A 16,858-nucleotide genomic window follows, 5' to 3' on the forward strand; every position below is an offset into this window, starting at 1 on the left:
ATGCTTCTGGGAAAGTAACCAACAGGAAGTTAAAAATGTCAATTTCCGATTAACGACATAACGTGTTCGTTAAAAAAAAAACCGATGTTTACTTTGAATTAGATTTTGTGGGGTTTAAAGAATTTGAATGCCACAAAAGTTTAACGCATACTCAATTTTCAGTTACGATTACTACACACGGTCCTTGAATATATTCGTATTACATCGTAACCGAAAAATACAGCCGAGAACAGATCTTGATTTGAGTGAAGAATGTTTTCCAAAAGATTCGGGTTTCATCTCACAGTTAGCAGGTAAAGTGCAAACAGACGGTACGAGTAGTCACCGCGAATGGTGCTGAGAGCAGGTAAAAGTCAAACAGCTAGACGAATTTTTTCCTGTTTGAAGATCTCTCGTAACGCGCGACGAGTCGTCCCTAACTCGTAGTTCCTAATAATCCCTCAGGATTCCCTAAATAGCTTAAAACCGCTTTCACACGCCCCTGCAGTCCGCGCCACTAGACAGTCTGTGTACAGATTGAATATCCGTTGCACCGAGTTAATCATCCGTGAAAGTTACAGCCCGTTTCAAACAGACATTTATTATTGACAAATGCGCAGCACGAAGGGTCGTAGAAAATTCAAACCCCTCCCGTTTAATTCCATTACACGGTGTACGCAGCTACGAAAACAGACTAATTCATCGCTGGATCCTTCTTCTCCTTGAAACTCTGACGCAGGAGGTAGAAGAAAAAGTGGGTACCTAGATTTGGACGAAAAGTCTGCGGAGCTCAAAGGATGATCGGACAAATTAACGGCCCTTAGTTTTCGGAGTCACGAAACGGAGGTGAAAATTTCACACGGGGTGATTTCCAATGGCTTAGAAGAAACTTTCCAGCGAGCATCGCGCCGGTCGGCGTTTGTGTGCATTGCCCTTCGTGCCCCGAACGAAAACGTCGACTGACAATGAGGGCGGAATCCTTTTCCAAACCCCCAAAAATCCTAGAGAGCGTCTCTTCTCCCCTGGTCCCTCGGTCTCGCCCCTCCTCCGAAGGACCCGCGAGGACGAGTCGCGATACGTTAAACGTGGATTTGTGAACGGTCCTGGTGATCGACGTGCGTGTGACCCGGACTCCTGGTGTGAGTCTGCATCCGAGCAACCGGGACTCGGGATGTATTCTAACCCTCGGGAACTAATCCGGATTAAATCGAAATCCGTGCCGTACGGCGACCTGCTGCAAACGTGTGTATCGCAGCCGCTTCTGTATTGCTGGTAAGTGACCCCAAGGTGGAAGGACCCGAATCTCAACTCGTTACCCGACGATCACTTTTTGTACCACGTCGCGTTTTTCACGTCCCGCACATCGGCGTGATGGACGAAATATTTTACCGCGTCACTAAAAGACTATATAAGTAACTTTTGCGTTCAAATCAAGGGAACATTCGCTTGAGGATGTCAGGAACTTAATAGTTGAGGAAGTCAGATCGTGAGTTAAGGGAAATTAGATGACAGAATATTGTGTGAGATAACGAAAAGTCGATCGAAACTGTTAAAAATCAATGGAAATTACATGATAGCGATGAAGAGATCCCGCAGCAAACGTTGGAAATCATGGAAATCATAGAAATCGTTGCAAGTCGATTTCCATTGATTTTTATCTTGTCACGTGCTTCGTTGATTTCAAGTTCACCGCGTGATTTCTATTCATTCCCCATCATCTGCCAACGTCTTAGGTGATTTCCGGTGATACGTTTTCAAGTTTCCATTATTCTATCTAATCCAGAAATCATAGGAAATCAAAGATATCATTGGAAACCAATGAAACTAGCTTGCTCCACTGGAAATCAACGAGAACCGTATGATAAGGTATAAATCGATAGAAATCAATGTTAATCAATTTAAATAATCATTCGCCCCTTGGTTTAGATTGTTTTTCGACACTGCGTAAATCATACATCGGCGAAACTGTTAAAAATCGGTATTTGCTCGGCCTGTGGTTAAGTCAACGCACATTGTGGTTTGGAAGTCACGGAATATGCGTGGAATGTTCTCAGCGTGTGGTCCAAATCCATTCAAGTTTGGAAGTAGCAGCACTTAAGAACATTTGCGACTAAATACTGCTGCTGGGACCGAACATCAACGGGAAATTAACTTTTCGTTTTCAAGTATTGCATATACAATTATTTGAGAATGCTGAGGTTTACTTTTGATGTATCACCGACGGAACTTGCAGATCATCAGAGTATGTAGTTTTTTTTTCCTGGTACTGCATGTATGCCGATCTCGGAACGGCGGATACATTTTTAATTCTTTTTTTATTCAACCTTACGAACTTGCGCCATGGATGCAAAGAGAAAAAACCTGCTGTACCAAAGCAAAAGTATAAACTGTAAAGGAATTTCATTATGCAAATGGTAGACGGCACAAGGGGTTGACGAGATAATGGTACTTTGTCGAAAACAAGTTGGAGTCTCCTCCTCTTCCTTCTCTCCTCGATCTGAGAAACCCCCAGAGGTGAAAATTTTTCGCAAATGCAATGCTGCGAAAGATCTGTTAATGTACGCAGCGCAAAATTGCTAGTAATCGATACAATTCAGAATTCATAATACAGGAAGTCTTGTTTTCACTCCAAATGGTTCGATTATGTTCACTTAAAAAACGGTTACCTTAACGATCGAAATACGGACATATGCACGATGACTTTTTTAAATCCAACAGTCAAGCAAGTCTTATTGAATAAATTCTTTGTTTCTCGTACAAATAGATGCCTGATATTTTTTACGTTGAAATTATAACGATTTGATAAATAGTATATCGCATCAATCCACGGATCAGATTGAGATATTTGAATACCTATTTCTAGAATATCTCAAATTCTCAAATTTGTAGATTCAAGGAACACGATCTTTAAAATTGGTGGCAATCATCAGAGACGAACGAAACACGCGTGAATTTCGCTACATTATTAAAAAGCGCCGAAACACCAATTAAAACCTGATGTAAATAAAATCCCTTCAATAATTCCAATTTCATTGATAACAATCATCATCATCCTCGACTTACCGGTAGCGCTTTTGCTGAGATCGAAACCCTCCTGCTTCGGACTGGCATTGACTTCCGGTTTGGAATGCTGGCTGTGGGCCGAGAACGGAGTCTGCGGCGTGCTCAGGGGTGTTTGGGACTGGTGAGCAATCGAGGGCTGAGGTATGTTGTGTGGCTGAGACTGACGGGACTGATGGGACTGCGGGCTCTTCGGCAATGACGAAACGCTGCAGGGTCTCGACGGAGGCGAAGCTTTGTGCGTCAACGCTAACGCCTGGCTCTGGAACAAGAAGAAGCAGAAGAAAAATAATACCTATGTACATGTAAATATATATATATATATATATACACATATAGATATATACATATATGTATACAGATGCATACAGACGCGCATTAACGCGAAGAAAAGAGAGATCAAAATTGTACACGTGCAAATAATTCCTGAGCGGTGCGATACAATGTATAAAATTATATCCCACAGGTCCGATCACGGCAAGAGAAGATGAAGAAGAAGAAGAAGAAGATAAAAAAAAAACGAAAAAACCTACCGAAATGTGCAAGACGTCGATAATTCCATAGAAATGTAAATGTATTTAATGACGACTGACAGGTTCTCAAGCTGAAATTGGCTCCGCTGATTTCGCTCTCGTGTACAATGCATACAATGTAGGTATAGTATCGTGTGGAAACACTTACGGTTCCTTGGCGGTGAGACCGATCATTTCGAACACGCCATATTCTGCCCGAGTATATACTTGGGAGGGAAAAAAAAGAAATACATACGTGTATATATATATATACGGTATAAAATAAGGAGAATACGCATGAAAACGATGGTTACGGGTTTAACAAAAACCGGTAAGGCGGGAGGGTCTCTCGTGATACTTTTGTTACCCCTACATGCACTCGGTATTAAACTCGAGGAAACCGCAAGACGCTCATGAGAAAAGATTTAAGGTCGGTTGTGTAGGTACCTACTTGTAATATGTACCTACCGATTTTTGCAATCCGAAATACGCGCTTATACATACTCGTTATTACAATGTTACAGTATGTTAATTGGGAGTTGACACCGTTTGAACTCAGTTCGAAACAGTCGAATACATCGGTGTAAGAATAAAACAAACCTGTGATGTTCGGGATTTGTTAATTCATACTTTTCCTTCTTCTTGTATTTTCTTAAAATTCTGTGAAATTTTTCTTTAATTTAAATCAGTACATATTAACGACAACAAAGTATTTGATTGGGATGAGAAATCGACTTGGTTGAATGTGTAAAATATTCTTTGAAATAATTCTTGTAGTCCCGAAAAAAGCAGATACTTTGCATTATGTGAAATCAAACAAAACTTCGATTAGTCTAAAACACATTTTGCGCTTCGGATCGAACGAAGGAGTAAAAACAATATTTTGTAGCAATAAATGACAACTTTTTCCTAAGAACAGGTACGATACCAGATTTTTTCAATTCGCAAAATTTCGCGTTTCATTTGACGAGTCGAAAGAAATTCCTGAGGAAAATTTTCTGCCTGAATAATAAATTTTCAGTGAACGAAGATACCGCCTATTTCGATAGAAATCGATTCGAGTTACAGATTTCTGAATTCTTTATCTAACTGAAATCGCCGACACAGAGTCGTATCGAATAACAGATTCATAGCCGAAGGGCGCGAGTCTTAAGTAAGACTGTTTTGTACCGTTCTTACCGTCGAACGAATTCACCTTAATTTCTTAACCCTGGTTAATGAGTCGCTCATTAACAACTGTCACCTGTACGGCGATAATCGCATCGTCACAGTCCACTGTTATTTTGGATTTGGCGCCAGTTCAACGGTATCACGTATCTGTATAATTATGATTATACTCAATATCGAATGCTAATTCGATTTCTCAACATAGTGCCTACACAACGAGATTGTCTCATTGTCTAAAATTTTGGTAAGCGGAATTTGCTGCTGTAGAATAAAAACAGAATAAACTGTGTACATCAATTATTATCTATATGCATTATCATCAACAAACGATGACAAAACTGTAAAGAATAATTACAATGGTTTTCGTAACCCGATCTTGTGAAAAATAAGTGCTCTCCAATTTATATTTCAAATTGCAGCAGAGAAATTTTACTGCACTATAATACTGTAAAAAACGAAATATGTAAAAAAAAATTTCACGTACAAATATTTTTTCAGCTGTATTATTGTATAGCTAGATTATTATATGATGAATTTTAGTCTTATATCCGTGATAGAAAATGGTAATTTTATCAGATTAATTTGAATAACCTGAAATAGTTTCGTAAGTCGAATTCTCAGATTTCTTGAACAAAAATTTTCGGTCACGGACCAATAAAAAAATCTCGCTGCGAATTTTATCGACACATATTTTAATGTTAAGCAAAATTTTCATATACTTGGGTTAGAATTTAATAAATTCTTCATATTCTCAAGATTTTCACTCTCCGGAAATGAACGAAAATTGATATGCTTTTATATAGTTGAGCGATGAAAGTTTGAAGGAATCGTGATTATCGGGAAAGGCGATCAATTTCTCATAAATTCGAATTTCCAAATTCGTCCAAGCAAAATCGTTTAAGTCAACTTTTGCCGAGAAGATTTGCCCCTTACATTAAATGGATAGTCTTGAAATCATTTGGTCCAATCAGGGAGCAGCGGCCACTCGCGAATTAATATGCTTGTTAGGCGACTCAGGCCAAAATTGAATGGCGGTTCGAATATTATGACGAAGATCGAATAACTAATCACGACACGAGTAAAATAATTTTCATATAATACGTACAATACAAGTATAAAGAAATCTTCCTATCGCAGGTATTTTACATTATAAATGTAGCTGTTGAAAAAATATTTTTTTTTCATTAATCAGTTTGACGGAATGGTCGCGTTACAGAGGATGTGAATTAAATATGCAGAGATGGCAATGAGAAGAGAGAATATCGCGGCTTTTCTCCGCCTCGTCTCTCGGTGTCCGAATCGCTCGATGATCTAATAGTCACTTGTCAGCATCTACGATGAAATCTGAACACGTGCTCAATTCAGTATTGTAACGGTGTTGCTAAGGCATAGATTTGTGTAGTATGAGTTAACTTTAACACTAACGGCTAAGCCGTCCGCGGTGTTAACAGGGGTCAACTAGCTCCAGAATGCGACAATCTTCCATCCACAGAAGTGCGAATGCATCTTCTGAATGAATTTCGTCTCTGATTGAGATAAAGATAGAGATGAATGAAAAAATGGTCATCATTCGCAAAAAATCGTAAAAATTTACAGACAAATTTCTAATTCTGTGAAAAATGTGTTTACAACCGAGAAAAAGGATTAACGTTGAAATAACAATCGCACGGAATTTTCACGAATCGTATCGTATTTTCTTCAAAATCCAAACGTATTTAAAACCATTATTGTAACGATACCCATTTTTACTACAATCTTCTAGTAACTAGACATGGAATGAAATCTGCTTCAGCGTTGTTGAAACTTTGAAAAAACAGACTTCGTTCTCTCTCTCTCTCTCTCTCTCTCTCTCTGTGTGTCCCTCAATATTGGAAAACGCGTATGATAGGAGAATGTGATTTTTGTCCTTCGCCGTTCAATTCGCGGCTGTCACTCTTTATTCTTTGAATAATATATTCCATTGCCGTAATTGTAACGAGAAAGTACAGAAGCACTCGCCAACTTGCGTCAAGCCAGATCCAATTTCAATATCGCACCAGGACTTTTATCCGCCGTGTTATACGTATATGTATATATCTAAGCAACTTTTTTTCCATCTATCGATTTTAGAGACCAGCAGTGCACTTGACACCGACGACCTTTCGCCAATTGGCCAAAATCCGAATGAATACGTACCTACTTAATGTTATACGTCAGGCTAGTCACTGCACGATTACAATTAATAATCATCGACCTCAATGTAACTTTTTTCGACGTTTTTTCCCCATTTACATTTCCTTGGTGATTTTTCTTAGCCCCGAAACGATGTCGATCGAAAAAAGGATACGATATTTATCGTAAAATATTTCATTTTTCACATAATATGTCATTCTTATAACATATATTATCAATGTTCGTTTTAGGATGTATTATTCTAATTCCGGTAAGTTCTCCTGTACCCATGATATTTTTTTTTCAGATATAAATTTATATCGCTCATGTAATTTGAATTTTTCCAACCGGACGCTGATCTTTGTCATTGATAACCGAAATCCCAGTATAATCAACGTTGAGAGACTCGAATTGACTTTCGTTCCGTACTCTCTAATTCATACATACGCTCAACGTGTCACGAGCAAAGGTATTAATTACGGAAACTCGGCATATCTTCGTGCAGTATTTTTCATCCGGTTTGAAAAGGATGTCAGGTTTACACAGGTGTTTTGGAGTATCGACAAAGCGAAATGCATATAACGCTTACGTGCAGCACAAATGGATTTAAATACCCGTTGATTGCTTTGTCACGGCAACATCATCAGTGGCTACGCAAAAACCTTAATCGAGCTGATTTTCCTTATCACGTTTCCGTGCAAGGGTTCTATCGAATTTAAGAACCGTGAACGATTTGAAAATTATTTAAAATACACCGATTTACGCAAAACTTTCACCGATGCAGTGAGCGAAAGATCTCGTGATAGTCATTTTCTCACTTTTCCATTTTCTTCGTGACAAAGAGACTGTAAAGCATAAGTTTCGAAAATTGCCCACTTTTTGATGCGTTGTCTAGACGGATATAACGCGTCTGGAACGATTGGGAAATTGAGTATTCGCCAGCCATGTGCCATGACTGCACTTTTTACATATCGCTAGTACCTTCGGTTACAAAATGATTCGTACCTAACAATAATCCTGAAAATAAAATTGATCAATACCGTACGGTCTTTCAATTTTCACGTATATTTCGATGTAAAATTTGCTATGCGTTTTCACATTACTTTGCTTTACAGATATGTGAAAAGTGTTTCGTCATTTCTTTCTACATTTTTCGTGATAAAAACTTGAAAACAGCAAAATAATATCGATGATTTAGGTGAAATTGGGACCACAAACCAAGTCTGAGTAAAGCACGTGGACACACGAAGCATGTTCTCATCGCAACTGTTTCAGCTTTATATAATCTCATCTCAGTTGATACAAATTATTCCAACTTCATCGATATCTTAGCTTCCAAATGCGAAACTTTATCTTTCAACGTGCGTCTTTGACGAGAATATTCAATTCATTCGCGTTGGGATTGTACAATTTGTCACAAGTGTACAGATCCCGGAACATTTTCAGAACAGAACATGGAATTTAGTGAAATATTTAGAAATCGCAGGCTCTTCATTTACCAGGCACCGAGGTGAATTTCTAGTTGTCGTTACTATGAAATTATTACCGTCACCGAAAATTCTATAGTTCTGGATTAAAAAATTTTGCCGCTGTAACCAATAAATCTATCATGTACAATTGTTCTTTTTACATATTTCCTTGCAACTATTGCGATGATTTGATGTTGGTGCATCGATAAATCGACTTCGAGCCCTCATTTGTCTGAAAAAATGTAGTCAACTAAGCAGCTTCAACGTTGTAATAACCGGAAAATATAACATCAGCAGCTAAAACGACACTCGGTAGTTACTTGTTCGAAATTATCTTGTGATTCAAACAATGTTCAAGTCGTTATTGCAACGATTCCTATTTCACTAGAATTTCCTGTTCCGAGATCCAAAGTCAAGATCATGGAGGCTATACATATGACGATGCTGATCGGTTTACCTAAAATATACGAACACGAAGAGAGAAGACAGAAGACTTCTTGCAAGTGATTCGACTTCTGTTTAGGTACGTTGAGTTAATACGGCGTTTGTAATTAAATACGACCCGTTAAGTCTACAGTATCGATATTTCGTGTCGCAATAATAAATGTAAGAGAAACGAAATTTTTCCCTACTCCGGGAAATCGGGCATAAACGAATAGAGATTTCATGATTCCCCAAGTTTCGAGGCAAATTATAGATGAAAGATGAAAATTTCGCGGTTGGATTCTACGATTTCGAAAAAATGTCCAAGCTTCCGTCGTAATACGTATATGACCGATCCGCGAATCTTTCGTACCTCGAGGAGCAGCGAAAGGTGGTATTTTTTCGCTTGTCATGACTGTACCAAACGGGAGAGTGCGAGCTACTGTTTCGGGAGCTGCTCGGAGGTATGCACGGGCAAAAAACACGTCCGACCGCTGAAGACCCACTCATTGCACACGGGTGAAGAGAGGCGGTGAGGGAGAAGAGACCGGCGGCAGCCTGGAGAGAAGTCGGGAGATGGTTAATCCAGCGGGAGCGACGAGGAACGAGATTCGAGTAAGACGGGGCAACAGGTGGAGATGGGATGGGGTTACCGGCTTATCCCGTCTCTCGCATCGGAAAATCCCGCGGGTCTCTCATGCGACGGGAGACAAGCCCGCCACCGGGATAGAAAGACACAGGCTGCAAGCCGACCAACCCCGGATTCGGTGGTTGCCGAAACGTCGAATCGATGCCTCCCGATTTGTTGCGGCTGAGAGAGAGAATTGAATTTTTTACTGTCGGGAGGAAAATGAAGAAATAAAAACTACCGGGAATGCGGATGTCGCTGGGACAGCGGTTTAAATAATGTTGGAATTGTTGAAAAAGAGACGCGGTAAACACTTGATCTGTTTGTTGGTTGAATACATTTTTTCAGTCGAATTTAGACTTTAACGTCGGTTTATTGCTGCGCAACAGCGTCGAATCAGCGCAGTAATTGCAAGATAATATATAGAATAGTGACAGGTACTAAATGTTTTGATTTAAACTACAAAATTCGTGTCACGAAATTCAACGCTGTTGATACAAACGATATCGTACAGTTTTTTATTAGCATAATAACGTAGTTATTATTATTCATGTATGTAATCGTTATCGGTTGCAGGGAAATTTGCGGTTTCCTCCAAGTATTTTAGATCTTTGTAAAAAAATGGATAAGAGAAAAGGTGCTGCAAGATATTACCTGAAGATGTTTCTCCTCATTCGGTTAAACCTTCGTGAAACAATTCCTAACGTTTATCTGTTGTAAATCCGTTATTCTTATTTTCGCCTAGTTATCACGTATTGTTATAAATTTTTCAAACCTCAAACCTCAAATATATTTACACAAATTTGCGGCACAAATTACTTTGCACCAAAATCACACAACTGCCATGCGTATAAATTTATAAATACAAATGACACCCATCAATTTTTGTTCGCACGAATGAATCAGTCGATAAATTTAATTCGTACAAGAATTAGTTGAAACTATCCTTTTTACCGCGAAATTTCATTTCCGTCCAAAAAATAATTTTCGTTACCATAAATTTGGTAAGAAAGAAAAAAAAAAAAAACGATACTAATAATATCATGTTTTCTTTCATATTCAGGATTATTTGCCCGATTCGAATTTGTTTCACATTAATTTTTATTCCTCCTAATTTGTGAAGTAATGAACTTTTCCTGCTCAACCGAATGAAAGCCGATCTTGAAGGTAGGAAAAAAAGAATCACTCCGAGTGGTTCAGAAAATATTTCCCTGATTTGTACGGTCAACGACACCCTCGAGATGAATTCGTGATCAATCGATTAATGCGAGAATCATTCCGCTGTATCGGCAGAGAATGCGATTCTGGAGTTGGCAAAAACGTCGAAAGAGAAAGAGATCGAGCAAACCCCCCTCTCTTTTTGCATGATGCAGGTTAAACCGGGAATCCGATACCGGCTGACAATCTTTCCAATAAATGTCTATAACGCGCGTGTGCTTGCAGGATTCGATCGTCACCGCAAAGGCGTCGTTCCAATTGACGAAAACCAATGGTAGCTCCTCACCGATTTCCTGGACCAGCGACTACCTCGACCTCGGCGTAGAATCTCGAGCTGCTGTCGCTGATGGTGATGCTGGCTAGGCGATTGATCAATTGATTTATAAAGATCTATGCCATCTATAAGTCGTTAAGTCTGCTTGGCAAGACGGGACAGCCGCCGTCGGCTTATGTAACTGCATGGCGGGCCGTTTGGACGTTCCTTAGGAGCGCGATGTATATCACATTCGGCAATTTGTTGGAGGTCCTTTTCATTTGCGCGGTTGCAGCGACGATCGGGACGAAGAAACGTTTTGATGACGACGGAAAGAAGCGTCGGAATGAATAAATTTGGTTTTTTTTTTTTTTTTTTTTAATAAACATGAAACCTGTAAATAAACTATAAATTCAACATAAAAAGCCTGAGATCTGAATAATATGCAATAAAACGTCAATTTTCTGTCATTTGATTCATTTACAACAGATTCCGAGGTTGGCCTCCAGGTGTCGCATCAAGCGAAACCCTCTCGCAACAACAGTGATGAGACATTGTAAGGCTGTCTGACGACTCGTAACAGCGCGTCAGTGTAAAATGAATTTAGCACGAGCATCGTCGAGGAGCAAACTTCGCACAATGCGTTTTGAGATGAAATTAGATTTTTTAACATAGACAGGATCATAAATTGACGTTATAAAGCGACTGTGCGATTTTTAACGTAAATTCAAATTTCTAAATCCAGAAATGTTTCATTGAAACAAAATTTAACGACCACGAATTCAATCAATATACCAACACAACTTTGGCTTTAATCAAGTTGATTTCTAATTTCTATCTTCTACAAACAGCATGAATTATTCACATTTTATACACCAAGTCATAAGGAACGAGAACTACAAAGATGCTGTGAAAAAACCTGTTACAAAGATGCTAATAATATAAGTATAACAACGCAATTATCCAGACTCCACAGCAGCTGGAAAACTTGACGACTACATATTAAGTTCGACGAAGCTTTGGAAAACAACATTTATCAACCTCCCGCACTTTTCCGGTTTTGATACGGCGGTCAACTCAAATCTTATAAAATCATTATCGACGAATCCCCGCATAGAATTTCATTACATCCGATCTATTGGTGTCAATTCATCCCTAGCATCCTGAATTTTTTCAACATTTTCCATCCGCGGATTCAAAACGGACCGAGGGTAAAAAGTGCCTTGTATAATCGTACAAAGAATCGAACGTGTAGCGAATCGTTCGAAATCCTCATTATCTCGGATTGTATAATTTACAATTTTCACAATTTTTGAAAAACAAAGAAAAAAAAATAAAATCAACGTTTTTCTTTCGAACGCAATTGGTCAATACAACTTCGGTGATGCCGGCACGGAGGGCGCCTGTAAAATCTAGCGATATTATCGCTTACGTACGTATAGAGGCGCTAATCTCATCGGTCGTTTCGATAACAAATTCGAATACCCTTGTATACATATAGATATAAATATATATATACATATATATACATATATATAAATAATATATGTAACGTACACACATGTATCGGGTATATCCAACGAGCGTTGATCAGATATATCTCAGTAATTGAGACGTTTGGAGTGGTTTCAGGTACCCGAAAAGATAATCCACGGATTAAAAGATACCGAACGATACATGGTACATAATACCGTTATATAAATCAGATTTCGTCCATAGACGGCCGTTTTATACCCACACGCGCGTACGTACGGAATTACAAACGCTGCTGCTGCCGGCGCCGGCGATGCTACTCGCTTTGTACGCGCGAACCGGCCAACACAACTGGGTCCCAAATACGTTTGATGTATCGGCACTCGGCAAACGGATAGACGGATTACAATCATTCCGCCGTACTAGGGTGGTCAAATACCGTGACCATGCGTGTCTGCCTGCCTGCTTGCTCGCCGAGCGTTCTTCGTCACCGCCTCAGAACTTTGCGGTCGTAACTCGAGCCCCGACCGTGGTCGATTTCACGAAATTAACAAGAAAATACGGAGCTAAGAATCGTCGAATATTAGCGCCAATTTAAGATATCGCAGCTCGTCAGAGCTGTAAATCATAAACGGTTGAGTTGTCCGATTTAACGAAATTTGTGAACGTAACTTACGGTATTACAGCGAGTCTGTATCCGCCAGGAAACAAACTGCAGTGAACGATAGATCTGTACCGAAATGAACGAAATTAAATGTCAATTAGCAATGCCGCAATATATTATCGCGCCTGGAATTTCCGATTGTGAGACAATTGGGAAGAACGTTTCCGAATGCCGAATTTTTCGACCTCCGGTCTCGTGGCAGTTCGATTAGATTTCTATAAAGCGTTTTGAACAGTTTTATAACAAGCCTAAAAACGATCCTGAATGACGAAATAATACATCAGGGGTTGGTTTTCAAAATATGTTTCATTTTGAGGCACGTGTTACAAAATTCACAGTAGCCGAATGACAAGATAACGGGTTAATTATCGGTAAACTTGCGAACATTAAACGAAGCTCTAAATTGAGAGAATTAATCTCTTGCATGATTTAAATTTTATTGCAGCATTTTAGTACTATGATTAACTTCCAGACGAGTTTAAATCACCGAATATTCCGTGTGCATTGTGATTAATATATAAGACCGACAAAGTTGCTCTCTAGATTAATCGTCCGCTATGTGATGACTGTCCCAGGATTCGACATGCTGTAGAAGTAACTTCGAAAGCTTCGTGAAAATTACTGAAGAATATATGAATTGTACCAATTATCGTCCGTCCAAAAAAAAAAAACGTAGCATTTTTTAGAATTTCATTCGAGTCAAATTGTTCTCTCATTATAGGATAAGTCTGGAGGTATATTTGATAAAATTATTTGAATTAAATGCACCATTATAGAACACACGATGGTTAAGGCCTTAGGCCACTATAGAATTTTCGAAAAATCGATTTTTTTTTTCTCAAATAGTCCCCTAGGACCTCAAAAATGATGTCCCCAAAAGATAATGGCCGGGAAAAATCTCCAAGTACTCCGTTATCGAAAGGACGCTAATCGACAAACACTCGTTCTTCTCGATACTTCTGTGAACTTTCATTTCTTTTTCCTCTGTGTAATTATTGATTTGTTTTTACAATGAGTGACAAAGTGGTATACGGTGAGAAGAAAGGAGGCAAAACGGCATTTGGCAACAGCAAGAGACGATAATCTGAAATGCCAATTGTATGGTGCAGGCATCGCAGATTAAAGGTATTGCAAAATTATTCATGATTTTCTACTATTCAAAACTTCAAACGCGTTTATCTCAAAACTGCATTTTTCAAGTTGGCCGGAAACATAACTCCGAAAATTTTCAACCGATTCACTTGAAACTTCGAATATATCTTAAAAAATACATTGTCTATGGAAGTACGTAGGATTTTTTTTTTTTTATATTTTATAGTTCATTTATTATTAACAATTATCTGACGATTTTTTAGGTAAATTTTTCACTTTCCACTTTAGAAGTGCGCCATTTGGCCAAAAATAAATATATCGAAAAAATCCTACGTACTTCTATAGCGGTTATTATATATAATCGAAAAAAATTTATTGGCTTTTCATAATTCAAAAATTACAGGAGCTGTTCCTCCGGCCGTGGACCCGGGAAAACCGAAGACGTCATCGCAAAAACGCTGCGCAGCCACCATTTTGCAATTAATCGCTTCAAAAAAATTATTGTATACAGTCAGTGATATGTATAATAAATACCCACTTCTGTAATCTCGATTTATTTTGTAATATTTCTGAAAAAAAAATCCTCAACAAGCCTATTTTTTCCGGCCTCTAGAGTGGCCTAAGGCCTTGAACAGAAATCGCGAATTATAAAGACGCAAAAATATTGCGGTGAAGTAGTAACAGAAACGAGAACGGACGTTTCAACAAAACTTTGCGAGTTTTTTCCTTGTAACGAAGGAAATTTTTTAACAAATATAACAACTTGGGATCTTGTTTTACAAAGAATACAAATATACATGCTACACTTTCAACTCTACGATTTTGAAAACCAGTAAAAACGAGAATTCAGAGAAAAATCATATACTTTAAAAATTATTATCGGATTTCGGTGTTCAAGATTTTTAAACTTCAGACAACATTCAACACGGAATTGACAAAGTTAAAAGTGTAACAGTTAAAACCTCCAACATCGCTGCACAGGAAAAAATTGGTTCTACTTTGCGAAAAGATTTTTTTAAATCCTGGTGATAAAATTTTCGCAGAATCGTATAACTATAATCATTGTACCTACTTATTCGTTTCGAAAAGATGATAAAAATGAAACAGCTACAGGGTGAAGAAAAAGTGTGATAAAGAGAAGAAGGAAAAAAACGAGAGGCCATTGACTCGAAAATCTAACGAACAATTCCAATTCGTTAATATCGATCCCGAGTGATTTCCACTGATTTCGAATGATCTCCGAGTATTCTAGGCGATTTACTAGCAAGACGGGAGATTAAAATCTTCAGATATCATCGACTCTGCTTTAGTTGATTTCGTGTAGAATAGAATGACAAAAAATCCCGCGAAACGGTGAAAGATCATTGAAAATCGATGTTGGGTATAATAACTTGAGAAGTTGAAAATCGGCGAAAACAAACCGCAAGATACGAATCAGCGGAACGTTAACGCGTCGAAACCATGGATTCGTCGTTGCTTGAAAGAATATTTCGGTAATCGAAGCTCCTTCGAATTGCCCCTCGGATAAAAAACGAAGGACCCGGCGTCGTTGCCCGGTGTGTGTAAAACGCGGCGCGCCGTTGGGATACGGGATGGCTTCGGAGCCCGGGAAGAGAAGACAGGAAGAAGGCTGGGGCAGGCACATCCGTAGCGTGTCCACGGGGCCGTGACACCCTCGCCCGTCGCTGGTACCCGAAAGCCTAAACCCGAGCCGTTGAGCCGAGGATTATCCGCCTCTATCTCGTCGAGCCGCGCATTTGTATCATGGAAGAGTTTTTTAGCCGCTGCTTTTAGCCTCCGTTCACCGCCCTCGGGATAAAATAATCTTCGAGTTTGATTCGGGCCGGCGTTCGAGGCCTCGAATCCCTTTTATCGAAGCGAGAGACTGCAGGGAGTTGCACGAGGATCGTGTACAAGTAATTATTTACCTAGTGTGGTTGTGATTCGAAGTTTAAAAATTTTACTCGAGTCAAAGGCGAGGCACTCGATAGGAGTGAGATTGAAAATGTCTGGAAAATTAACAGAAAAGCTTTAGAGAATTAGAAAGGATCTCGCATTTTATTGATTGGCTAAAATCTCACGCTCAGTTTTCAATCCAAGGAAGTGACATTTCATTTGACAAAACTCACAGAGTGAGCACTACATTTTCTGCTTAGTGCAACGTTGAATCTATTTTGTTTAGTTTACAATATTGTATCGCTGGATTGAGATATGAACATAGATTTTATATAGTTGAGAGTTTTAAAAGAAAATGTATTACGTGCAATTGTGATTGATAAGGATATAGTAACATTTACTAAACTTTCTGATCTCAATCTCATTTTTTTTCATACCCAATATCGCACTATTTTTCTGTTACTTATGGTAAACAACAACTCTGGTTCAATACCGTATAGTGTAAAACAACTAAAAAAATTTCTGCGTGTAAAAAGTAATCTTTGAGATGAAAATAGTAATTTTTTCAAATATTTCGCAGATCTTGACATCAATTCATATTTGTTTTAACCCATAATGTTGACGACTGAGTGAAAATCAATGAGTCGCAACACGTGGATTTAATTCAACATTCGCAACATTGATCGGAAATGTTTCATTCCTTTTAACGCGTGGGCGAGTCAAATTGCGTGAGAGACACTGTGATTTTTAATAAATAACAATGCAGTTTTTCAGGAATCGCAATACAGCAGAACATACTGACATGTTTCGTAAGCTCAACTACTTCAAAATTGTACTAATTAATATTTTCCCGCTCATTTCAACAGAATTCGA

At 38.7% G+C, this 16,858-nt stretch overlaps 1 protein-coding gene across 3 annotated transcripts in view; it reads right to left on the reverse strand.

Moving 5' to 3' along the window:
* The window catches only part of dve (SATB1_N and homeodomain domain-containing protein dve), an 80,179-nt gene that overhangs the window by 38,827 nt on the left and 24,494 nt on the right, over positions 1 to 16,858 (reverse strand). For all 3 annotated transcript variants that reach the window (XM_046621672.1, XM_046621674.2, XM_046621673.1), the window contains one exon: positions 3,043 to 3,301. In XM_046621672.1, coding sequence (XP_046477628.1) covers positions 3,043 to 3,301 — 259 coding nt within the window. The remainder of the gene's footprint in view (positions 1 to 3,042; positions 3,302 to 16,858) is intronic.

The sequence above is a fragment of the Neodiprion pinetum genome, chromosome 4, assembly GCF_021155775.2.
Source record: "Neodiprion pinetum isolate iyNeoPine1 chromosome 4, iyNeoPine1.2, whole genome shotgun sequence".
NCBI classification, from domain to species: domain Eukaryota; kingdom Metazoa; phylum Arthropoda; class Insecta; order Hymenoptera; family Diprionidae; genus Neodiprion; species Neodiprion pinetum.